General features: G+C 53.4%; 1 protein-coding gene across 2 annotated transcripts; it reads right to left on the bottom strand.

Moving 5' to 3' along the window:
• Nucleotides 1-14,134: 14,134 nt before the first annotated feature.
• On the bottom strand, nucleotides 14,135-25,439 carry SLC48A1 (solute carrier family 48 member 1). Of its 2 annotated transcripts, none has more exons than XM_090128272.1 (3): nucleotides 25,262-25,439; nucleotides 16,406-16,576; nucleotides 14,135-15,606 (listed from the first exon to the last, which is right to left on the bottom strand). In XM_090128272.1, the coding sequence occupies exons 1-3, from the start codon at nucleotides 25,398-25,400 to the stop codon at nucleotides 15,470-15,472; spliced, it is 447 nt and encodes a 148-aa protein (XP_089984398.1). In that variant the 5' UTR covers nucleotides 25,401-25,439; the 3' UTR covers nucleotides 14,135-15,469. The 2 variants fall into 2 exon arrangements, with proteins under 2 accessions (XP_089984398.1, XP_031465649.1); XM_031609789.2 differs by having other exon boundaries at nucleotides 16,406-16,573.
• Nucleotides 25,440-25,650: the final 211 nt, after the last annotated feature.

Genomic DNA, 25,650 nt, shown 5'->3' with positions numbered 1-25,650 from the left:
TCATGTTCTATTAGTAGTGGGAGTGGGCATCCCCACCATGCCCACTCGTCGGATCATGGAGCCATTAAAGTTGGAAAAGACCTCCAAAACCAACAATCCAACCCCAACCCAACCTCACCATGCCCACTAACAATGTCCCCGAGTGCCACATCTCCCCATCTCTTGAACACCTTTCATGTTTGCTCAAGGAAGGTACAAATTTGCAGAAGAAAACCTCAATTCAATCTGCCCACGCAGACGTGCCCAAACCCAAGCAGCCTTCACAGCAAAACCCCTTTCATCCCCTTGGCTTCCCAGTGACCTCCATCAAAATTCTGCCTCTTCATTCACGATATATATACACTGTGGGGATGCTTTTCTCTGTTTTAAGGAGTTTGCACATCCTTCTACAAATTTCTCCTCCCTCCACCCAAAAAAAATCCTTTGGATGGGAGCCAGCAGATCACAGTTTTAAAAAAGGCCCGAATTACTTTAAAAAAAAAAAAAAAGAAGAAGAAGGAAGAAAAGGGGAGGGGAGATGCTGGGAGAGGAGCAGTCGATGGGATGGAGCCCAATGGCTTTGCTGGGTAGGGCTCAACGCGCTGCTCACACGCGAGCGTTGTCAAAGACAGCAGCCAATATCAGCTGTTCCTAATGCGGGAAAACAATAGATCAGAGGGGCCTGGGAAAGCAAGAGAAAACAAAGGGCGAGAGAAAAATCCCCCCAGGGAGAGGAGAATTGAGGCAGATCCTGGCTCTTCTGATCCCGTGCTTGGAGGAACCGGCTGAGCTCCGCAGGAACGGGATGGCGGCCAATTGACACCAGCTGGGGCACGGGCTCGTGCCTGGCTTTTATTCATTAATTTATTTTTTAATTAATTTTTTTTTTTTCTTATTATTATTTTTCACAGAATATGCTTAATTCTGTTTCAATCTCCTGCAGAGCTGCTACTGATATCCCCGAGCGAATGGATATCGATGCGCTTTGATCGATGGGGGACAACCAGCGATGCACCCTGAGATGCTCAGTGGGGCTTTTTCACCCACAGTTGGATGTTTTGTGGCGAGAGCGTTTTCCCCTCAAACATTTCAGTTTGTTCTTTCGGTGCGTGTTGCTGGAAGAGCTTTGGTATAAACTGTTCATGGGAAGGGTCACGCGTTGCCAAACCGTTTTCAAGAACTTTGGTTCTCTTTCCAGCTCGCTGGGGGTTTTACAGCTCTCGTTTCAGACCTTAAAAATGCAGAGAGGGGAAAAAAAAAAAGAAGAAAGAAAAAGAAGCCTGGATCGTTTGGTTCACTGAGATGCCATCAGATGGGAGAAAGGTTGGATTTCTCACCGTGTCCCAACCCTCTGCCTCTGCCCAGCTCCCCTTGCTCCCATCCACCCCATTTGGGGACTTTTGGGGGGCAGGATGTGGATGTCCTGGGGTTGAACTGTTGGGGTGGTGGGAACTGCTCAACACTTTGGAAAGAAAGAAAGTAAAAGAGGAAAGAAAGAAATACCACCAAATGAGGCAATTGAGCAGAGGCTTCCTTAGAAGATCATAGAACCATGGGATGGTTGGAATGGAAGGATCCTTAGAAGGTCATAGAACATAGGGTGGTTGGGATGGAAGGGTCCTAGAAGATCATAGAATCATAGGGTGGTTGAGTTGGGAGGGTCCTTGAAGGTCACAGAACCATGGGATGGTTGGGTTGGGAGGGTCCTTGAAGATCATAGAACCATGGGATGGTTGGGATGGAAGGGTCCTTGAAGATCATAGAACCATGGGATGGTTGGGATGGAAGGGTCCTTGAAGATCATAGAACCATAGGTGGTTGAGTTGGGAGGGTCCTTGAAGATCATAGAACCATGGGATGGTTGGGTTGGGAGGGTCCTTAAAGATCATGGAATCATGGGATGGTTGGGTTGGAAAGGTCCTTGAAGATCATAGAACCATAGGGTGGTTGAGTTGGGAGGGTCCTTGAAGATCATAGAACCATAGGGTGGTTGAGTTGGGAGGGTCCTTGAAGGTCACAGAACCATGGGATGGTTGGGTTGGAAAGGTCCTTAAAGATCATAGAACCATAGAGTTGTTGGGTCAGAAGGGATGGCACTACCTAACAGAGTGACACCGTTGTACCTCTGGGTCCACCTCCCAGTGTCCCACCCACAGGACCCACCACCCTGATCTCTCAGATATTAAATGCTTACAGCAATTTGCTCCTTACTCCCTGGGGAGTGCCACATCTTTTGTTTTTTTTCTCAGCACCAACAGCTGCACAGACCCTGCTGAAGGAGCACCCAAAATCCCATTGGGTGCACACGTGCCAACGAGGAGCTGATGCTCCTCCACCATAAAAACCAAGAAGACTTATGCATCCCTGAGCTCTGAAGCCATAATTCTGGCCCAGACCCAAGGCAGCATCCTGACCTGATGGTGTAGAGAGCGGATGGCCAACCGAACAGCCCTCCGTGTGCACTGGGGCTGGGACAGAACACACAAAACCATGTGCAAATCCAATTGGGGGTTAAAAATTGCCCCCTCCCCTCTCTGTGCTGCTCAACCCCAGGCTGTGAACCTGTGGGATAACGCACTCCATGTGTGAGCCCACAGCATTGCTTTGATGGTGCCTGCAAATGATTCCGGGCACAAAATCAGAGACCGAACCTCGACGGTGAGGTTCTTTTTGGTGTTGAGTTCTGTTATCATTATTTATTATTTTATTTTATTTTTTGCAGGCTCTCTTTCCTTTGTCAGAGGGGGTTGACGGTGACCTCCATTTTTCACCATGCGTGAAATAAATGGGGTGGGGTGGGATGGGATGGGGTGGGGTGGGGTGGGGTGGGGTGGAATGGAATGGAATGGAATGGGGTGGGGTGGGGTGGGGTGGGGTGGGATGGAATAGGATGGGATGGGATGGGATGGAATGGGGTGGAATGGGATGGGGTGGGATGGGATGGATGGGGTGGGGTGGGATTGGATGGGATGGAATGGGATGGGATGGAATAGGATGGGATGGGATGGATGGGGTGGGATGGGATGGGATGGAGTGGGGTGGGGTGGGGTGGGATGGGATAGGATGGGATGGGATGGGATGGGATAGGATGGAATAGGATGGGATGGAATAGGATGGAATAGGATGGGATGGGATGGGGTGGGATGGGATGGATGAGGTGGGGTGGGATTGGATGGGATGGAATGGAATGGGATGGGATGGGATGGAATAGGATGGGATGGGATGGAATAGGATGGGATGGGATGGAATAGGATGGGGTGGGATAGGATGGGATGGGATGGGATGGGATGGAGTGGAATGGGGTGGAATGGGATGGGATGGAGTGGAATGGGATGAACGGAATGGGATGGGGTGGGGTGGGACAGAATGGGATGGAAAGGAATGAAATGAAATGAAATGAAATGAAATGAAATGAAATGAAATGAAATGAAATGAAATGAAATGAAACAAAACAAAACAAAACAAAACAAAAGAAAAAGAGAATCAACCTAATAAATCGCAGACATTAAAGGCAGCCGGGAACAGCCTCTGCCCCTGGAGGCCGAGGGGGAGCAGCTCCGGTTTCGCAGCTTTTTCTCGTTATCGCGACCCGAGAGTGGAAACAGATGCGAGGAGAGCAGAAATGCGAAGCATCCGCGGCCGCGTGCCGTTACCGCGGTGACGGCGGCCCGGCTTTGATCCGCGCCCCGCAGCGCTGCTGGGCGCCCCGAGCCGCTCGTTTCCTCCTCGCGGTGATTTCGCCTTCCTGGAACTGCGCGGATTTTTTAAGAGCTAAAAGATGTTCCTCCTCCTCCTCCTCCTCCTCCTCCTCTCCCCCCCCATCGCCATCCTTACCGCCTCCATTCCCTCCCAGCAACCAAAGGTGGGGGGGGGAGGTTGGGGGGTCGAGCGGTGATGGAGGGGATGGGGGACCCCCGAGTGGGGGGAGCGGGAGGGCAGCTCGGCAGGGGGCATCGCGGCCGCCTTTTCTTTCCTTTGCTTCTTCTTTCTTTTTTTCTTTTTTTTCTTTTTTTTTCTTTTTTCTTTTTTTATTATTATCTTTTTTTTTTTTTCTTTTAAGAATTATTCCTCCTTTCCTCCTTTCTTCCCCTCCTTTCTTCCCCTCCTTTCTTCCCCTCCTTTCTTCCCCTCCTTTCTTCCCCTCCTTTCTTCCCCTCCTTTCTTCCCCTCCTTTCTTCCCCTCCTTTCTTCCCCTCCTTTCTTCCCCTCCTTTCTTCCCCTCCTTTCTTCCCCCTCTCTTTTTGCTTTTTTCCTCCTTCCCTTCTTTTTGCTTTCCCCCCTTTTCTTCTGTTCTCTTCTTTTCCCTTTTAATTTCTTCTTTTACCTCTTCTTTCCTTCACAGCTTTCTACTTCTTTTTCACTTTTCCTTCCCCTTTTTCTTCCTCCTCCTCCTTCCTCCTTCTCCTCTCCCCAGCCACCACAGCATCACATCTCCACTCTCCAATCCCTCCAAACTTCACCCTTTTGCCAAACACCTCCTGGCCAGGAACAAACCCCAATAAACCCTTCCATCCTTTAACTCCTTGCTTTGCGTTTCACTTTGCAGGTGGTGGCACGGAGCCCCATCCCAGTGCTCCCAGTATATCCCAGCCAGCCCCAGCCTCGCACCAGGACTGGATGTTGGTGACTCACGGAGTGCAGGGAGCTCAGCTCCATCCTGCTGTGCGTGGCAGAGTCACTTCCAGCAGGAGATGCTGCGCTGTGGGATGCAAAGCAGAGGCTTGGTTGCCTTCTGCTCGTAAGGAGCCTCGTGGCTTCATCCTGCCTGCATGCATGCATTGCCTGCCCAATGCTCCGCACTGCTCTGCCCACAAAAGAAGGGGCAAAGCTCCTCTTGCAGATACCAGCCCACAAACACAGAGTTTCTAGAGTTTCTCCATGCAGGTCTCCATCCCAGCCCCATTGGTTCCCATCCTGCTGTTTGTGCACCCCCTGCACCCCCCCCACAGCTCTCTGCTCACCCATCCTTCACTTTCTCCCTATTGTTCCATGCACTTTGTCCCCCCCTTGTCCCACCACCCTAAAATCCCAGCAAAGCCAATAAGAAGTCAATCCTCTTTTCTCCACCACGTGCACAACCAAATCTCCCACTTCCCAAGGAACAGAGCTGAGGTGGAGATGTGTCTGTGTGTGTGCAGTTACCTCTGCCTGCACACAGCTCCAAACCACCCCGACCTCCAGCCACCCCCATGCAGAGATCCACTCAGTCCTCCTGCATCAGCTCTGACGTCTGTGGGAAAGCAAAGCAGTCAGCAACAAGGAAGGCATTTATGGGAGGATTTGCTTCATCTGCTTCTGGAAAAAGCTGAGCAATAAATAAGGTGTTGGAAGGGCAGGGAGCAAAACTGCCCCAGGATTTTCTCCCTTTGGAGGTTGGGATTGGGAGGGAGAATATTGAAGGGAAATTGTGTTTCTCCCTTCCCAATGGCAAGCAGAGCTGGATGGGACCCAACCAAGGGAGAGAAAAAGGAAGGCACCGACAAAGCAGCACGGTGTATGGCTTTCCTCAGGCTGTTATCTCAAAGCCTACCACTGGGATAAGGCCACGAAGCGCAGAGCAGACAGACAGTCGGGTGATGCTGATGATGCACGTCCCAAAGAACGCCGAGTTATTTTTATATGAGCAACTTTGCAGACGCTCACAGCTGACTCAGTGCTCTGCATCTCCTCCCTTCGAGCTCCGGGCCAAACTGGAGCTGCGTCGGCACCAGGAATGGAGGAAAGGTCCTGGGTCCCCCCCCATGGCCCATTTGGGGCAGTATCTTAGCTTGGATTGGAGCGGGATGGGAGGGGATGGGGTGGAATTCCTCCCACTGCCACATGGGCATCGCCATCCATTGCTGTTATCAATAAACAGGATGGAAAGAAGAGGAAGAATTTGGGGGAGAGGGAGACAGTGAGCAGTGGGGTGGAGGGCTGCAGGGCGAGGACCCTTCCCCAGCCCACCAACACCAGCAGGCAGGAGTTGGACTCAGTGATCCTCATGGGTCCCTACCAGCCTGGGGGACTCTATGGCTCTATGACACTTCTTTGCCCTTGAGAACACAACTCCATCCCTACGCTCCTAACCCTAACCCTAACTTTCTGCCCACAGCTCTTGGGCTGAAAGACCAAAAAAAAACCTCCAAAAAACTCCAAAAACCCAAACCCTGAAGGCATCACGCAGCAAAGGGCAGCCACTCCACCTCCATCCCAAATGATGTTCCTAGTGGGGAAGAAAAGACCACAGAAACCCCAAGCAGACAGGAGATGCCTGCGTTGGTCCCATTGCCCTCCATCCCATAGATGTCCCCATGCCTGGTGATGGGTCTGGGGAGGGGTGGGATGTGGGATCACAGCCCCATTTGGGCATCTCTGAGGGCAGAGATCCATGGGGCTGCTCCCCACCCTCTGCTCCCTCCTGTCCCACAGCAGACACAGCTCACAGCCCCAGCAGCACATGTGGGAGGGCCCTGCGAGCCTTCAAAGCTCCGTCTGTGGAGGGGGGGTGGGGGGAGACGAAAGGGATGCTTCCACTCCTGGCCTGAGATGAAAGGAAACGTTTCCCTCCGCGCCTGGAATGAGTTCTGGTGCTTTGGAGATGGGGCTGAGGCCCATTTCCTGAGCACCACAGCAAGGAGCTTTCATTTGCAAGGGGACTTTGCTGATGGGACATGGGAGCAGATGGCTGAGATGTCAGCGTGTCCCCAGGCACAGGGGATGCAGTGATGGTGATGCTCTCACTCACGCTCACCCTGTGCCCCCAGTACGCACAGGTTGAGGCTGACAAAACCCTTTGTCACCACCCCCAGGGTGACACCATCCCTTGGGTAAGCTGACAAAACCACCCCGAGGGCACAGAGTGGAGATGCTGGGTCCTGCACACAGCCCAGCAGTGGGGAGAAGCCGATGGGGCCGACGTGAGCGACAGATTTTCCTCATTTTGTCAGAGGAAATTCTATTCTGATTAAAACCCGTTTGATCTCAGAGGAGGAGGAGGGGGTGGGATGGGGGTAGGGTTGGGTTTCTCTCCGATTGTTGGGCTTTATTGGGATAATGCATCAGCTAAAAGCTTCCAAGCAAGATTTAAAGGAGGGAATGGCAAGGGCACGGGAGGCACAGTCTGGAGATGGATTCAAGGCGTTGATTAAAACAAGGGATGCGTTGCAGGGAGAGAAGGGATCAGCCAGCATCAAACCCGAGCTGAGCAGAGCCTGGGGGCTGTCGGTACCACTCAGCCCCCCCAGCTCTGACCAACCTCTCTGCTGCAGTTGAAGCCCATTCCTTCTTTCTGTCCTGAGCAGGAAGAACAGATTTCTCTCCTTCCCCTTCAATCAGACCCCAAAGGCGGTGGTCTCTTCTGGATGCCTTCTCCAAACCAACCCCAAAGTCCCATTTAGGGTCATCCATAATGACCTTTCAGGAATGCCATCCTTGCAGCTCAGCCATCCCCATTGCTCCCTGCAGGATCTCTGCCATCACTGATGGTTGCAGCCATGTGGGGTTGAGTGGAGGTGGACAAAGCGATGAGAAAATGGTCAGGGTGGAAAGCTCTGGGAGGAAGAATTGAGATGTGGGGTCACACCTTGGGAACCAACCCAAGGGATGAGTCCTCCAGTAAGGGTTTGTCCTCCATCCTTCCCTTCCCCTCCATCACCTGCAGAGGTGTAGGGATGAAGTCAGAATTGCCCCATGCTGGGTGGGATCAGAGCTGGCTCCAACAGGGAAACCCTTCAGCATAAGAAAAAAGGGGTAAAAGGGTAAAAAAATTACCTCTATGAGCTGAGAGTGAATTTGGACATCACCCCAAAGCACTCCACTGGGTAAGGAGGAAGAGGAGCTCATGGGACTGAAGGTGAAGCACCAGACCCCATCCCAGCAGCCCCCATTGATAATAAATACTGGGACTGCATGGAAAATACAACCAATGGAAAATACAGCCAATAAATACAGAACTTTTATTGCCAGGAGGGCGAGGAAGGCAACGAGCGTGACCTGAGGGCTGGGAGGAAATCTGGAAGGGAAAAGCTATCAAAGACAGGGGGATAATTGGATAAGAACGGCACACCTTGGGCTCACCCGATAATTGTCTTTGATCACAAATTATTTTCCCGAGAGGGGCCACGCTGTAGATCTCCTCTGTCTGGACTTCATTAACACTTCTGATGAATTGCTCCATAGGAATGGATTTGTTAAAGCAGAGGGAAGTGGGATGGGGTGAGGGGATGTGGTGGAAGAGGGACCGCCACCAACTGGATGTCCCCCATGGAATGGTTGGGGACAGCCTTTGTGTTCCCCCAAAGACCATCAGGAAAGGTAAAAGCAATTTGCTGGCAACATCACATCATGCACTGTGGAGGGAAAGAGGATCTGAATCTGTGAGATCTGGCCGTGCCGAAAGATGAGGGTGGAAAAGATGGGACTGGATCCAACACAGACGCAGCACATGGAGACGCGAATATTCTCTGGATGAATCCTTCCCTCCATCTACATTCAACCCCCTCCGTGGGTGAAGCTGCCCCCACATGGAGCCCAGCGGATCCCATCCCATTGTGCAAACCTTCCCCAAGCTGGAAAGTCATAAGAATTAAAAAAAAAAACACACAAAACCCAACAGATTTGGAGATTTGGAAAGGAGGAAGAGCGCGCAGCATCATGGTGGGATTTGGGGCGCAGCACATTGCGCTCATCAGCCCCCCCCCAGAGCAGCTCCATCTTCCTGCCTGGGGAGAATTAGACCTTTATTTGAGGGCTGGTTTTCAGCTTTGGGATCCAACTCCAACCCCTGTGATTTTTGCTCTAATTATTCCCAGAATGAACCCTCCCCACACAGCCTTCAAAGCACTGAGCTGTGGCAGAGGACCCCAAACCCCAACGCCAACAGTGGGGACCCCCCAGCTGTGCCAGGACCAGTCAGTAACCCCTCAACAAAGTTTTGCACATCACTGCTCCTCATCAATCTTATCTCCCCTCAAAGGCTCTTCTCAGATACAACACTTCAACCCAATGGCAATTTTCAGCCTCTTTTCCTTTCTTTCTTTCTTTCTTTTTTTTTTTTTTTGTTTAATATTGGAACCATATTGAACCATTTTACTGGCTTGGTTCTTCTCCAAACTGAAAGATGTCCTAAAAATAACTATTCCCAGTTCTGTGTGTGATGCTCAGCCTCCCTTCTCTCCCCTCCCCCCTCCCCATAGGACCATGGCTGCCTCCCAGCCTTGTCTGTGCTTTTCATATCCCAGCACTAAATGCACTCCGTTGGGGACTTTTAATCCCACTGCTGATTTTTACCACCACCCATCTCTGCCTTTTGGCTCTGAGATCCACAGGAACACGGATCCCTTTGGCACGGTGGGATTTGATGCTCAGCTCAGCACTCCCAAACCTCGCCTGAAGCCTTTCCCTTGGTACATAGACAAGGGAGAGGGTAAATTGCATGGCCCCAGTGCACAGAGGGTCAACAGCCCATAGGGAGCCATCACCAGTGAGTGATGAAGGTGATGAGCTGAAGAACTTGGCCAGGCTTTGAGTCTTGGGTCCAGCACCCCAGTCTGCATCCGAACCCATCCAAATGTGTCCCTACCCCCATCCACCCCATCCAACAGCATCCCCATCCACCTCACCAAACAACATCTCCATCCCCACCACCCCCATTCACCATCATCCCCATCCTCATCTACTCCACCGGACAGCATCCCCATCCCCATCCAGCCTATCAAACTATATCCCAATCCCCATCTATTCCTCCAAACAGCATCCCCACCCTCACCCACCCCATCAAGCCACATCCCCATCCAACCCCATCCTCTCATCCAACCCCATTCCCTCATCCCCATCCAACCCCATCCACCCCCATCCCCCCATTACCCCATCCCCATCCAACTCCATCCAACCCATCCCCCCCATTCCCTATTCCCCCATCCCCATTCACCCCATCCACCCCATCCCCATCCAACCCCATTTCCCCTATCCCTATCCAATCCATCCCCCCATCCCCATCCAATCCCATCCCATCCCCATCCAACCCCATTCCCCCATCCCCATCCAACCCCATCCCCCCCATCCCCATCCAATCCCATCCCATCCCATCCCCATCCCCATCCCCATCCCCATCCAACCCCATTCCCCCATCCCCATCCAACCCCATCCAACCCATCCCCATCCACTCCATCCACCATCATCCCAATCCCCATCCATTCCACCAAACATCATCCCCACCCTCACCCACTCCATCAAGCCACATCTCCATCCATCCCCACCCCCCCCATTCCCATCCAACCCCATCCCCCCTGTTTTCGTCCAAACCCCTCCACTCCATCTCCATCCAACCCCATTCCTCCATCCCCATCCAACCCCATCTCCCCCATCCCCATCCACCCCATCCACCCTGTCCCCATCCAACCCCATCCCCCATCCCCATCCACCCCATCCACCCTGTCCCCATCCAACCCCATCCCCCATCCCCATCCAACCCCATCCCTCCCATCCCCATCCATCCCCATCCACCCCATCCCCATCCATCCCCATCCAACCCCATCCCCCATCCCCATCCAACCCCATCCCTCCCATCCCCATCCATCCCCATCCACCCCATCCCTATCCAACCCTATCCCCATCCATCCCCATCCACCCCATCCCTATCCAACCCTATCCAACCCTATCCAACCCTATCCTCCCCATCCCCATCCACTCCATCCACCCATCCCAATCCCCACCCACCCCCATCCACCCCATCCACCCTGTCCCCATCCAACCCCATCCCCCATCCCCATCCAACCCTATCCCCCCCATCCCCATCCACTCCATCCACCCCATCCCAATCCCCACCCACCCCACCCCACCACAACCACTGCCCCACCTGATCCCACCCCAGCCCTCCATAACCCAACATCCCACCCCTACGATGGCCTCATCCTGCCCTGTCCCCCCACCAGCACTGCCCCTCTGTGCCCAGAGCCACCCACCGCCCCATCACAGCTCACGATGGCATCCAGCTCCCCTTGCTCTGTTGGGGATGTTGTGTGCGAGGGCGGACGTTATGAAAATGACATTTGGGGCATTTTTTATTTTAATTATTATTATTATTTTCTTTTTATTCTTACAAGCAACAGCCAGAGCAAATGCGTGCTGAGTTGGCTCCCTGCTCGCTGGTCTTGATGTGAGGTTGGGGAGAAAGCTTGCAGCAAAGCAGGCATTGGAAGCAATTGGCACAGCACGATGCAGCACCACGTATCTGCAGAGCATCGTGTGCCCAGGAGGATGGACAGCCCTAAGGACGACCTCAGAGCCCGTATGGAGGAAACCCAAGCAGGTTGGATGGGCTCAGAGCACGATGGGTGGCATCGCTGTGGGCAGAAGGCACTGAGCATCCTCCTCCTCCTCCTCCTCCCAGAGCACCTCTCTGAGGGTCGGATCCTGCAGCTCCAGCAAGGCTGGGGTGCTCAGAGCCTTTGAAACGCCGCTTCCGTCCTCCCCACATCTTGACAGCAGATTGCTCAAATGCAAAAAATCTGTTGTTTTCCTCAACGTTGCTTTGAACGTCTTCGAGCCCTGCTCAGGCAGGAGGGTGGGATCCCCCCCAGACCCTCCTCACGCTGGCTGTGAAGGTGCTGAGACCCAGAGATGGGGATCAGAAGGTGCTGGAGGCTGACACCCCGTGGGGCTGTGCTTTGTGGAACGCTCCTTGCTGCACCAGGGCTCCTCTGCAGCCCCAGGGCACGTGCTGAGCTCAGAGGATGCTGCCCCATTTCTAAAGCGTGGCCAATAAATGCGAGGGCTGCAGCACATCCTGTGAGGTGAAGAGGGGGGATGGCATGAAACCATCCATCCTGTTGGGTGGTAAAGGTCGGTTTGCCCCGAGGAAGGAGGCTCGTGCAAAGTGGTGGGTTTGTGTTTGCCCTTCAGAGCCACACAAAGCTCTGCTCCCCTTGGTGCCAGAGGGATGGGTCCAACCTTCAGGCTCTGAGGTTTGGTGTAGGGGAAGGGTTGGGTCCCTGCCTCATAGAGGAGAAGGTTTTCTCCATCCTGAGAACCAAGAAGGGCTGCTCTGCTTTCGTTTTGCTGCCATCTGGATCCAACGAGCTGCAAAACCCATCCCATAGCACAGGGCAAAGCATGGCCCAGGGGACCGTGATCCCTTCTGCAAACTGAAATGAGAAGGGATATCACCTCCCTGTCCTCAGCCCCTGCAGGATGCTTTGGCCACAGTGCCACACTGTGCAGCCATCGGGTCCAGGAAGGACAGTGGGGGGTCACACTGGGAGCAGCCTGGTGGGTAAAAAGACCCCAGTGGGCACAAATGTCCCTGAGCATTGCTGGCACTGCTGTACCCCCAGCCCAACACAGCGGATGGGACCCCAGAGGGTCTCCAGCACTGTCACCATCTGTCAGCCTCATCCCATCATCGCATCCCCATTGCTGGGGAGAACAAAACCAGCTGGGATTTCCGTGTGAGCAAACTGGAAGCGATGCCAGGAGGGACCTCCCAACACACAGCAGCTCCCAGATCCACTCACATCCATTAAAACACCCCCCCTTCCCTTTCCCCCCCCCCCCGGTGCATCCCACCTCCCCATCAGACCCCTGCCTATGAAACGAGGACTTTTGCAGCCTTCAGCTTGCAGGAGGGTGGGAGACGGCTCAGTGCAGCCCCCAGGGTGGGCTTGGCTGGGACGTGCTGATGCTGAAGGACCCCGCTGCTGCTGGGGGGGGAGGAAGAGGAGGAGGGGGGCACCCATCTCGGTCCCTCCCTCCTGCGCCGCTCACCCCATGGCAGCTCGCTGCTGCCCCCCGCCGGCCACAGCCCACCCTGCACCCAAGGGTGCCGACCCCCCCCCGCTCCATTAGAATCGATGGATCTCTTCCCCTTCCCTTTCTCCTTCCCCTTCACTTCCCCATTCCTTCCTTTTCCCTCCCCTCCCCTTCTCTCTCCCTTTCGTTTCCCTTCCCTCCCCTTCCTCTTTCCCTCCCCTTTCCCTCTTTCCCTCCCCTTTCCCTCTTCCTTTTCCCTTTCCCTCTTCCTTTTCTCTTTCCCTCTTCCTTTTCTCTTTCCCTCTTCCTTTTCTCTTTCCCTCTTCCTTTCCCTTCCTTTCCCTCTTCCTTTCCCTCTTCCTTTCCTTTCCTTTCCTTTCCTTTCCTTTCCTTTCCTTTCCTTTCCTTTCCTTTCCTTTCCTTTCCTTTCCTTTCCTTTCCTTTCCTTTCCTTTCCTTTCCTTTCCTTTCCTTTCCTTCCCTCCCCTTTCCTTTCCTTCCCTCCCCTTTCCTTTCCTTCCCTCCCCTTTCCTTTCCTTCCCTCCCCTTTCCTTTCCTTCCCTCCCCTTTCCTTTCCTTTCCTTTCCTTTCCTTTCCTTTCCTTTCCTTTCCTTTCCTTTCCTTTCCTTTCCTTTCCTTTCCTTTCCTTTCCTTTCCTTTCCTTTCCTTTCCTTTCCTTTCCTTTCCTTTCCTTTCCTTCCCTCCCCTTTCCCTTTCCCCTTCCCTTTTGTTTCCCTTCCTTCCCCTCCCTTTCCTCTTTCCCTCCCCTTTCCCTTTCTCTTTCTTTCTCCCCCCTTTCCCATTCTCTCCCCTTTCCCTTTCCCTCCCTTTTCCCTTTCCCTTTCCCTTTCCCTTCCCCTTCCCCTCCCTTTCCCCTTTCCTTTCCCCCTCTCCCTTACCCTTTCTCCTCCCCTTCCCCTCCCCTCCCTTTCCCCATCCTCTCCCCTTCTCCTCCCATCTTCCCCTCCTTATCCAGTGCAACAACAGCAGAAGGAGAAGCCCAGAAGGAAACCTGCTGCACCCAGAGGTAGAGAGAGGTTTGGGAATCTCCACTGTGGCTGCAGGAATTCTCCACTCCTCGCTATCCTGGGGGGCTTCTCAGACCATACCCAGCCCTGCCCTCCCTTCCTAGATTGGCACTGAGCAGCCAAATAGCCCTGAAATCCCTCAAAGGGTCTCCAGAGGCTCTGGTTTCTCACTGGTTTAACCCCAAACCTTCTGAGAACTGCAAGAGGGCTGAAGGAAGCCAGGGCCATCCGACAGCAAAACCCAAATCTGGGAGTCCCAGAGAGGAAAAACACTCAGCATCTCTGCACAGGACAACAGTGAGGTCGTTTATCACAGGAAGATGAATCCTCCCTCCACCAAAGAGAATTGCTGCAGCCCCACATCACCCCCAAAGCACTGCGTCATCCAACCAACCCCCATAGCAAAGCTCCTTTCACTCTGGCACCAAAGGAAGGAGACAGGATTTAATAACTTTGTGAAGCAGTGACTACAGGTTTGGTGAGAAAGAGGCTGTATTTCTGCTCTTATTGTGGCATCACATACGAGTTACAGTGTGGTTTAGTACAAGGAGATGCTGGGATACACACAGATGAGCTCTGCTGTGAATTAGCATCCTGCTGCAGGGCCAGGTCTTACACCAAGCGTGCAACCGAAGCACAAACAATGTAAAAATATATTATATATTTACATACACCATCTTTTAAAAAGCTGAGACACGGGTATAAAGTCCAGAGCTAAAAGATGTCAGAGAGAAAACAGGGTTAGGTTCAGTGAGCTGTCTGTGGGCTAATTTACCATCACAAAAATAAAGTTTAAAACCCTCGGGGGGGGGGTTGGGAAAAAATGATGGGAGTTTTGGATACGTGCCCCCGCTGTGATTTCACTCAGTGATGGGAAGGGACCACCTGCAGTTTCCAGAGCTGGGATCAGCACCCAGGCAGCAAACCCATGGGCAGTGCTGCGTTGGAGAAAGGTGTGAGATGGGTTAGGAGACAGCCTTTATAAAAGCACTTGCAGACTTCACAGTGGGCACAGCTGTGGGCAGGGATCACCACTGCACCCCCTGCCAGTGCTGGCAGCCCCAAACCAGCAGGAAGGGAGGGTTTAGTATTTAAAAGCCTGAGTGTTAAAGCTCCTAAGTGTGTTCCACACACGTGGACTTCATCTGGCTTTAGTGATGTCTGGTTTTAGTGACTCCCAGCCGGCCTCATTGCAGAGCTGCCTGCTGCTCTGCTGTGCACGCTGACCCAAAGGTGCTCCTTGATCTCAGCTGCAGAAAATCCTGGAAGATGTGGAGGTGCTGGGGGCACCCAAGGGCTCCCTTCCCTTTTTCTCCATGGGGCAGAGCAGTGCAAGAAGGAGCTTGGGGTTCTTTGCTGCTGAAGCCCCCCTCCCTCGGGGGCTGCATCCTCAAGGCATCAACCCACAGCCCCCCACCCTGGGGGCTGCTGAGCCACGTGAACCCCAGGGACCTCAGGGCAATGAGGGCTTGGATGCAGGCCTGCTGTCTGTGAGCAGATGGAGCCTTTCAGCTCACTGCCAGACGCAGGAAAGTGACAGAAGGAACAGATTGACAGCGTTAGCCAAACTTTAAATGGTTGAGTAAAAGCAATTAGGAAAAACCCCCTACTGCAGACAGACAAACCAAGCAGCACTGGGTGGCTTCCTCCTCTGCCTCCTGTATGCTTCTCGCACGTACCACTGGGGGGCAGCTCAGACATCCAGCACCTTCAGACAGGAGCAAAGTCCCAGCGTCAGAAGTCACTGAGGATACTGATGTCTGCAAACTCATTCCTGTACCGGTAGGCGTAGAGGCTGAGCAGAAAAGCCCATTTCAAGGAGATGAAGCTCCAGACACACGACAGGTAGTAGCTTCTGGGATCAGTCAGGGCTAGGAGAGAAAAAGGGATATATTTCAAAACCCTCTTTATCCCTCACGCAGTCTGAATCCACCCCAACCCCAAACAAAAGCCCCCAAAAACCCACCCAGGCTTTCTGCCTTTCATCTGTTGCCCTGCAGACACTGGGAGTCACTACACGAGCTCTCTTATGGCAGCTTTATATTCACAGCAGGAAGCTTCACGTGCTGACTCAGCTCAGAAGGCATTTTTCACCCTGCTGATAGGCAGTGAGGTTTCCAAACCCTCACCCACCTGCTTCAGGAGTGCTGAAAAAGCAGTGTTTAAAAGCACTCCTCTTATTTGTCATACGTGTTAAATATATTCTGGTTTCTATAGGAGACCAAACTGGAAGGTGTAGGCTGCAGGATGAGGTCTGACAACGCAGATGTGGAATACAGGAAGATGGGCACTGCCCCATCTGAGTGGGACCCAGCAGAGAACAGAACTGCTTTCATGCTCTCAGAGGGCAGCAGGAAACTGAAATGCAATGGCATTCCTGCAGCAGCTCCCCCACACACACCCATAGAAGCCTCCAACAGGTTGCCCAAGGAGGCTGTGGATGCCCCATCCCTGCAGGCATTCAAAGCCAGGCTGGATGTGGCTCTGGGCAGCTGCTGGTTGGTGACCTGCACATAGCAGGGGGTTGGAGCTGGATGAGAACTGTGCTCCTTTGCAACCCAGGCTGTTCTGTGATTCTATGAACACCTCCCAGGCTCTGCTCCTCCAGACCCAAACTCAGCACTGCTGGCAGCTCCAACCCGCTGCTTTCTGCAATATCCAAATACTCACACTGATGCTGAGTGATGGCCAGGACGAGGAATGTGCAGAATCCCACCACGGAAAGAGCTGAGAAGAGGATCCCGATGAAGAGGAAGAACCTCAGCCCTTTTAACCAGGTCCTCCAGTAATCCTGCACATACATCACATGCGTGATTAGGGCCCAGAGCGCCAGAACACCTGCTTGATCAGACAGCAAGGGCAGTCAGTAGAGCACGCAGCACTGCAGCACCAAGGCCACGAACAAACACAGCAGGAACCACCTCCACCTCACACAGATCCCCCTCCAAACGCTTCCAGTGACCCAGAGATAACATCTCCCATTGCTACTGTGCTCCAGGAGCCACGCAGGAAGGTTTTGAGGTGGGGGGGGGTTGAGCAGCGTGGCTGATTTCTGTCCCCCAGCCCCATCAAACAGCCCTCCTGCTGGCACCAGTGACACCCGTGCCATCAGTCTGCTCCATCAGCTGCTGCACAGCCCTTTGTTTGCAGAACAAACACCTCCCAGGCACTGAATCACCACGAGGTGAGGATCAGGACTGCGTAGATGCGAGCAAACACATGGAATGGGCAAATTAAAGTCAGGGTGCAGCCAACCACCACGCAGCCTCGCTGCTCACTCCATCATTATCTGTGCTTTCAGACAGCTGAGCAGGAATCTCTGCTTTTCCAAGCCATCCTGAAGTGCTCTGACAGACAGCAGCTGCTTTCAATGACGACCCAATTCTTTCACACCTAGGAAAAAGAAACCCAAGCCTACAACACTGATGTTAAATTGGGCCTATTTTCAAAAGGCTGGGACGTTTCTGATGGGATTTTTGGAAGTGAAGGGGTGCAGGTTGCAGCTCCCAGCTGATATCAGTGTGCACACGGCTCCCACTTGGAGCAAAGCACTCTCATGCAGTGTTTAAAGTGGAATAAATCCAGCTCGGCACTTCTGGGTCTGGGTTACACAACCTGAGTAATATCTGAGCACTGAGTTCTTGTTTATTTATTGATGAAAAGATCAGTCAAAGAGAAGCAAAAGGCACTTCCTGGGCTTGGGTGTTCCTTTCCATCACCACGTTTCACTGTCAAAAGGGAAGAAATAGGGGATAAAAAGGCCCCAAAGCATCACAGCTGACAGAAAGACAACGCATCCCTCCTTTATCTTTTTCTAAAAATTGCCACCTTTTCACCCAAATTCGAAAGAAAAACGAGAGCAAGCACTCAGCCTGGAAGGAAGACGACGCTTCCAGCCCCTCCAGCCCTCAGATCTGGGCTGTTTGCTGCTCCCCAGCACAACCCAGTGAGGAATGCACAGCATTTGGAGCAGCTTCCCCTCTGCTGAAGTCACAGCAAATCTCACATCGCTGCCTCGGAGCCACAGCACCAACAAGGAGCAGCTCCAGCATGGAGTGCCTGCATTTGGCCACCCAAACCAACCTCACTGCTGCTTTCTAGCTCTCCTTCACTTCCACTGTGCTCAGGAACAGCAGAGGAAGGACAAACAACCAGGACAGCAGCACTGCTCCAATCCCAGCCTGCAGAACCTCCTGCTCATCACTCACTGGACACGCAGGGCTTCTCCAGGCTTCAAAGTCTGCATTGTGGCACAGAGCAAAACAACAGCGGGGAGGATGGCAGCTGAGCACCGTTGCCAGCAGCAGCAGCACTTTGCTGGCTTTGCTTTGCAGCTCCTCACTTGCAGCCTTTCTGATCTCAAACGAAGCTGAACCTGCACGAAGGCAGCTCTGAGCTGGGAAACCTGGAGGTGGTTTTTATCTTTTTGGGGTCTTGCAATGGGTTAAAATGCCCTCTGCAGAGAGCAATAGGAAACTCAAAGTGCAGGCAGGTGGCTCGGGGAGATAAAAGCCAGCCTGCAGAAGATAAAACCCATAACAGCAAATGCAAAAGCTTCAGCTCCTCCTGGTATCCCTCAGCTTCGCAGCGCCTTGAAGCTGCTGATGAGAGGGGAGCTCTGGCTTTGCAGTTGGCAAAACATGCAGCTCCCCTGCAGGCTTTCAGATGAGTCAGCAGAATTGAGCTGAACTGCTGAGTCAATGCAGCAAGAAGCAGCAGCACGTGAGCTGTCAGCAGACCTGAGCCCAGCCTGATGCAGAACTGGGAAGGAAGCTCAGCTAATCCCCAACCCCACACCAAGCATTTCCCAAAGAAGAAAAGCCTGCTGACAGGCATCACAGGGGTGCAGAGCTGGGTCACGAGGCCCTTCAGCACAGGGAATCCTTTCACCCAGAGCTCAGCCAGCAGAAAGCACCTAACCACATGAAACAGAGGGGAAGGAGACTCAGCCAGCTCCAGCCATGTGATGCCCGCCTGTCCCCTGTCCTCCAAGGGCTCTCAGATCCTTCAGTGAAGCAATGGAGCTGGCAGAGCACGAGGTGTCTTTTCTCCCCCCTCCTTCCCAGCTTGTTTTCTTCTCTAAAAAGGCAGAAAAGTGTTCCAAGCAGTTAAATGAACACTCAGAGCTGTTTGAATCAGCATCCGCACCGGCACAAGGAGAGGCAGGCAGGAGGAAACAGAGCAAGGCTTTGCTTTGGAAAAACCCCAGAGCAAAAAAACCTGCATGTTTAACCCAAACTGCAGCATTACAGCTCACTCCTTCAGCTGTGCCACTTCAAAAAGTGCCTTTTTGGATGTATTTTTTTTGCTGGAATGGGAAAGAAAAGTTTGGTCATTCGAAGCAACTTGCAGGGCGTTCAGCTTCTCTTGTTCACATCACCCCAAAATCTGCTCCTCCTCCAGACCTGCACCTCTGGATCTCTTTTCCCTTCATGCAGAGGGAAAAGCAGCACCTGCAGCAGTGGAGAAGCAGTGCAGCTCATCGTCTCCCATTGCAGCACCTGCTGGAAATAACATCAGAAGCTCCACAGCCTTTTAGAGCAACGTTGGTGGATTCGCCCCACGTTCTGTGTCTGCAATGAGAGCTGCTGAATAAAAACACAATCGAGGGATTTCCGACCTGGAGCAAAAAATGAAGTGCAATACAATGAGAAACTCATTGCACAAAAGCACACAAAGCTCCAGGAAAAGGAAACGGTCCAACAACCACTGGGACATCTGAAGCAACGGGGATGGGGGGTTGTTTTCTTTAATGCTGGTTAGCAGGAGTTTTGACAGCGCTTTTAATTCGTATTTTAAATCCAGGAGTGCACCTAGGGTGCATTTGGAAGGAGTTTAAAGGAGCTGTAAAAAGGCAAATTCACAGCTGGACCGACCCCAGCTTGCAGCCTGGCACAGGACAGTGCTGACAGCATACATACAGAACGAGAGGAGCAGCCCTGCAGAGAAGGACCTGGGGGTCCTGGTGGGTGAAAAGCTGACCGTGAGCCAGCAGTGTGTGATTACAGCTTGGAAAACAAATGGGATCCATCAGAAGAGCCCAAGCAGGGGACAGGGAGGTGATTCTTCCCCCTTTACTCTGCCCTTATGAGGCCCCATCTGCAGCACAAGGACAAGAAGGACAGGGAGCTGCTGGAGAGGGGCCAGAGGAGCCACGAAGATGAGCAGGGGGCTGCAGCACCTCCCTATGAGGACAGGCTGAGGGAGCTGGGCTTGTTCAGCCTGCAGAAAAGAAGCTGTGGGGTGAATCATTGCAGCCTTCAGCACCTCAAGGGAGCCTGCAGACAGGAGGGGAGTCAGCTCTTGGGAAGGGGAGATGACAGCAGGACAAGGAAATGGTTTGGAGTTGAAGGAGGAAGATTGAGGTTGGATATCAGGGGGAAGTTGTTTGCTGTGAGAGTGGTGAGGTGCTGGAACAGCTGCCCAGAGAGGCTGTGATGCCCCATCCATTTCTGGAGGTGTTCAAGGCCAGGTTGGATGGGGCCCTGGGCAGCCTGGGCTGGTATGAAATGTGGAGGTTGGTGGCCCTGCATGTGGCAGGGGGTTGGAGCTTCGTGATCCTTGAAGTCCCTTCCAAGCCAAGCCATTCTGTGATTCTATAACGAGGCTTCCCCACTGCTCCTGGTGAGGCAAGCAGTGCAGCTGCTTCCCTGAGCTCTGCAGCCTGCCAGGACGCCGTGTACAGCACGGATGGGTGGTGTGGATCCCAGGGACAAAACAACAACAGCGTGAGGCCAAGGAGAAGCATGTGCATACACAGGGGAGCTGCTCTGCAGCCAGCTTTCCTCTTCCTGGGGCTCGAAACACGCGCTGGGAGGCAGCAGCTGACGGCAAACGACGAGGAAAAAATAACAAGCAAAGCAAAGCAAAAACAAAGCACGCATTAAAGAGTGCCCGAATGGTCCTGGAAAACATGAAGCCTATGGTGAGCAACGCCTGCAGTGCTCACACAGCCCTCAGTCGCTTTGCATCTGCACAAACCTCCTCTGTGCACTCAGTCTGAGCAGCGCCCAGCCCAAAAGGAGCCCGTGCTTCTCCTTCTGTCCTTTCCGTGCTAGGAAAGCTTTGCCTTCTCTGGTTGCTTCCCTGAAAGGGTGAAACGTTTCTTCCTGGGGTCCCAGCCAAGCGAGTGCAACGTCAGAGGTTAAAAATGGGTTTTCCCTGCCCGGCTCTTCTGCCAAAATAGCTGAGGATCAACAGTGAAATATTTTAAGCAAGCAGCTCTCAAAGGAGAGGAGTCTATGGAGTAACTGAGTGCCAACTGGCTTTCAACCCTCCCCATGGGCACAGGATTTATTTCTGTTTGGAGGAAAGCAGACAGAGCAGCACGGGGTGAAAAAGGGGCATTTCAGACAAAACCAACATCACGTTTTCCAGCCTTTCAGCAGCACCTGAAGGGATCCAGCTCCCCCCTCAGCACTCAGCACAACCCTGTGCTCCCCCCAGCATCCCGTCCTCCATTTAAGACAAAGGAACAGCAGGCAGAACTCAACAACGTGCAGCACTCTGTGTATGAATTCCACCACCTGGCCACGCTCTGTTCCACAACTGCAATGCTTTCTGTGCACGATGCTCTCACCCTGGGCTGGGAACAAGCCAATCTGCCTTCCTTTACCTGAAAAATGCAGGTGAGGTGAGCTGTGAGAGCATCACCACCTCCGTGTGCAGGCACAAACCTCCTCCTGCCTCTTATCAGTTATCTTCCAAGATTCTGAGCATCTGAAAAAAGCACGTTTCAGCTCCTCTGCATCTGCTCCACACTGCGTTCTCAAAGCACAAGCTCTCCTTTTGGCCAGAAATAACTGAGCAGCTTGGAAACAGCCCCATAACGTCTCCTTGAGTGGCTCAGAATGGAAGAGCAGAGCAATGAGACGGCCAGCATGAACTCAGGAACCACTCTGCAGATCCTGAGATGGCTCTGTTGAAGATCAGGGAGCTGATGTTACTGGGTGCTGTGCGTGGAGGGGGGTGGGGGGGTTGTTGTTATTACAAAAGGCAACCAGAAAGACTGGAAAGGTGGCTGCTCAGCATCTTCAATTGCGTGCTGCTGGTTTCATAGTGAGAGGTAATTGAACTTAAATATAAAGATTAAAGCAGAGGAGAAGGCTGTAAGGAAGAAGGGAAGCGTGCAGAGACATCCCAGAAAAGAATAAACCCCCAGTGAATCAACAGCATGTCAGGAAAACTTTCAGTAAGGTGGAGCCTGCAGCCTGCAAGCACACAGGAAGAGAAAACAAGCACACAGAAAGAGAAAATGAGCACACAGAAAGAGAAAACGAGCACACAGAAAGACAAAACGAGCACACAAGAGTCAATGGCAGAACCTGGAAGACAGTTAAAACCAGAGGAACGCATCCAAGCAGAGTCATGGAAAAGGTTGGCAGGCAAAGCCTCACCTTAATGGCAACTACAGCAATTAGGAACTTCTGCAAAGCTGCCAATCACGACAGGATGAACCATCTTCTTTCCCCCACCCCATATATACATAATGGGAGGGTGCTCAGATCTGAGCAACAACAGAAAAGGGCTCAAAACTGTGCCCCACAGATGGGGGAGAAGCTGCCATCCCACCTGCCTTCCCCTGCACAGCACGAAGGGCACCAAGCAATGCCTGCAATGATCTCTGCTGTGTCCACACTGCAGGAAGTTCCAGCAGCTCATCACCTTCCTTTCCTGCCATCCCCTGCCAGCAGAAACACATCCAGTCAATGCATGATGGTTAAAAACTATACCAGAAGCGTGGACTCCATGCTCACCTAATAACCACAGCATGCACTTCCTCCTGCACACCTCAATTTTCAAATGGAAAAAATAATAATAATAATAAAACACAGGCCTTCCTTTTTGTCAAGTTTGCTCCTCTGCTGTGCTGTGATGGTGAGCATGGAGCTGAGGGCACAGCTGGATTTCAGCGTTTGCCTGGCAGCAGCACAGGTTGCAAAGGTTCTCTGCATGCATGCCTGCTTGCTCCCATTCTTTCCTGGCCCCTGCCTTGAGACAGAATGCTGCACGAGAACAAGGAGCAGGAATGTAAAGCTGAAATCTCACTGCAATCATCTGGGGAGGATTCCATCTCCTGAAACACCAGGAGGCAAAACGTGAAGCAGAAGGGCAGGAAAAAAGCAGCCAAGAATGCGAAGGGGAAAGGAACCTCCTGAAACAGCTTTGTCATAACAGCAGAACGCACTGAAAGCCTTCCTGACTTTCCTTAATGCGTTTCTCAGGCTTTGAGATCCCACTGAGATCCTCCCTATGGACATTTCACATTTCATTTTTTTCCTTACCTTGACACCCCTGTCACCTTAACCAGCTTGAATTACCTGGTAACTAATCAGCACACAAACCTCCTCCTCCCTGCAGATAACAACCTAAGTGACTCCAGCACCACCAGCATAGGATGCTTTCTCTCTCTGCTTCCTCACCAGCTTCCTTTTCCTCCAGAAATCCCCCTGTGAACACAAAGATGTGCAGTGGAAAACATGATTTATTTCCCTGTGCATTGCTTAGGTCCTACAAAACTCCAGCTTTCCTTGCACCACTGAGAGTAAAGCAAGACAAGCACGTTGGATTCGCTCAGCTTAACTCCAATTCCAGCTGGAATTAAAGCTTTTTTTGGAAGAAGAAGAGGGTGAAGAAGCTGAGAGAACTGAATAGGAAACGTAGAACAACTGTGTGCATCACAGCCAACCTGACAGCACCACACACACTGAGAAGCACAGGGCAGAGCTGGCATTGCTCATCACAAAGTTTCACTTCACCCTGTGCTTCTTCCTCCAGGTGCTCACTTGCATTTCAGCCCCACAAAAGCCCTGAGCTGCTCAGCTAACAAAGCGAAACAGGGCTATGATCTCCTCCAACCCAATCATTAGGTCAACAAATCCGTTTTGGCCACCAAATCTCTGTCATTTCAATGTGCATCTTACAGCTTGAGCCCTGGAAGACGAGCAGCCTGTGTCAGAACATCTGCCCAGATGTTCCCCATAGGTACAAACCTCAGCAGGTTTCACTTTCCTTTTCCTTCCCTGCAAACACAGAGCAGACGTGAACGCTGCTTTCCAGACCTGAATTTCCTGAGCAAAGCCAACTTTAAACCTGCAATAAAATCCTCCTCTGGGTAAAAAAAACAACAAAACTGGCTGGCACTTTGGGGCTCACTTCACACACATGCAGACACTGTGACCCCCTGACATCCCCAGCTGCAACCTCAACAGCTTCTGACCGAAGCCACTTCCTCAAGAACACAAGAAGATGTAGAGAGCACCCAAAACACCACAGTGTGCCCCAAAACCCACCTGTCCCCCATCCCCTCCTGCAGCCTCACTCTCCCCACCAGCCCCACAACTTTGTCCCTACCCCCCTCCCCCCCCCCTTCAGATTTAAGGCAAACAACCCCCCACCCCTTTGCTTTTGCCCCCCCCCCCCCCGCTGTGCACTGGGGGAAGCAGAGATGCTCAGGGCAGGAGGGATTTTGGGGATGCTCTATGGCCTGAGAGGGAGGGGTACAAAGCCAGGCTTTGGGGATGCTGCCAGCTTTGGGGTTACATCAAGGGGGTTCACATGGGGGGGGGGGGGTCACCTCAGGATGTAAGGGGGGGTTTAGCATCCTGGAGATGGGGGATCACCTCAGGGAGGGGGATTCATCTCCAGAAGGGGGGTTCACCCCATGGGGGGGGGTCACCTCAGAGCAGGGGGGCATTGATCACCATAGGAAGGGAGGGGGGGCACCACAGGAGGGGTCACCTCGGGGTGGGGGGGGGGGGAGGGAGGGATCACCTTAGGACTGGGGTTCAGGTCAGGGTGGGGGGATCACCTGGGGGGGGGGGTGAGCTCTGGGGGAGGGGGTGGCACCTCGGGGGGTGGGGTGGGGGGTCAACTTGGGGAAGGGGGTTCATCTCCAAAAGGGGGATTCAATTTGGGGGGGGGTCACCTCAAAAGGGGCCACCTCGAGGGTGGGGGGGGGTTATCTCCAGAAAGGAGGGGGGAGCTCATGTTTGGGGGGATCACCTGGGGGGGGTGTTACCCTGTGGGGGGGGGTTATCTCCAGAAAGGAGGGGGGTTCAATTCGGTGGGGGGGTCACCCCAGGGGGGGATCATCACAAGAAGGGGGGGGGGGTCACCTCAGCAGGGGTCACCTCAGGGTGGGGGGGGAGGGAAGGATCACCTCGGGGGGGGGGGGTTCATGTTGGTGTTGGGGGGATCACCTGGGGGGGGGGGTCATCTCCATAAAGGAGGGGGGTTCAATTCGGTGGGGGGGTCATCAGAAGAAGGGGGGGGGTCAGCTCAGGAGGGGTCACCTCGGGTCCCCTACCTCAGGAGGGGGGGGTTGGGGGGGATCACCCTGGGGGGGGGTCATCTCCATAAGTGGGGGGGGGTTAATTCTGGGGTGGGGATCATCAAAAGAAGGGGGGGGGGGTGACCTCGGGGGGGGTCACGTCGAGGGTGGGGGGGGGGGCACCTGGGAGTGGGGGGGGGGGTCACCTCACACAGTCCACCCCACCCCCCCCACCAACCACCATCCCAGCGTACCCGAGAGCCCCCCGGCCGCGGCCGTGGCGGGTTGGCGGAAGGCGGGCGCCAGGCTCCAAGTGAAGAAAGCCGAAAAACCCATAAGGGCTCCGGCGGCCGCGTAGGCCAAGCGTACAGCGAGCGCTCGGCTCACCGCCATCGGAGCGCTCCGCCGCCACCGCCCCGAAGCCCCGCCCACCGCCCCCTCCAGGCCCCGCCCACGGACACGCCCATTTTTTTAAACCACGCCCACTTGGTGCCGCTCCCCTTTTGCTGAGCGCCCCCTTGCGGCTTGGAGGATTGAAAGCGTGGATTGGGACACGGGGGGGGCTTGGGGGGGTTTAGGGAGAGTGGGGTCACCGGGGGTGTAGAGGACGTGGAGGATGGAGGGAGATGAGGGGGACGTGGGG

Source organism: Phasianus colchicus, chromosome 33 (assembly GCF_987193195.1).
Source record: "Phasianus colchicus chromosome 33, bPhaCol1.hap1.1, whole genome shotgun sequence".
Taxonomy (NCBI): domain Eukaryota; kingdom Metazoa; phylum Chordata; class Aves; order Galliformes; family Phasianidae; genus Phasianus; species Phasianus colchicus.
This window is presented reverse-complemented; position numbering and strand designations above follow the sequence as displayed.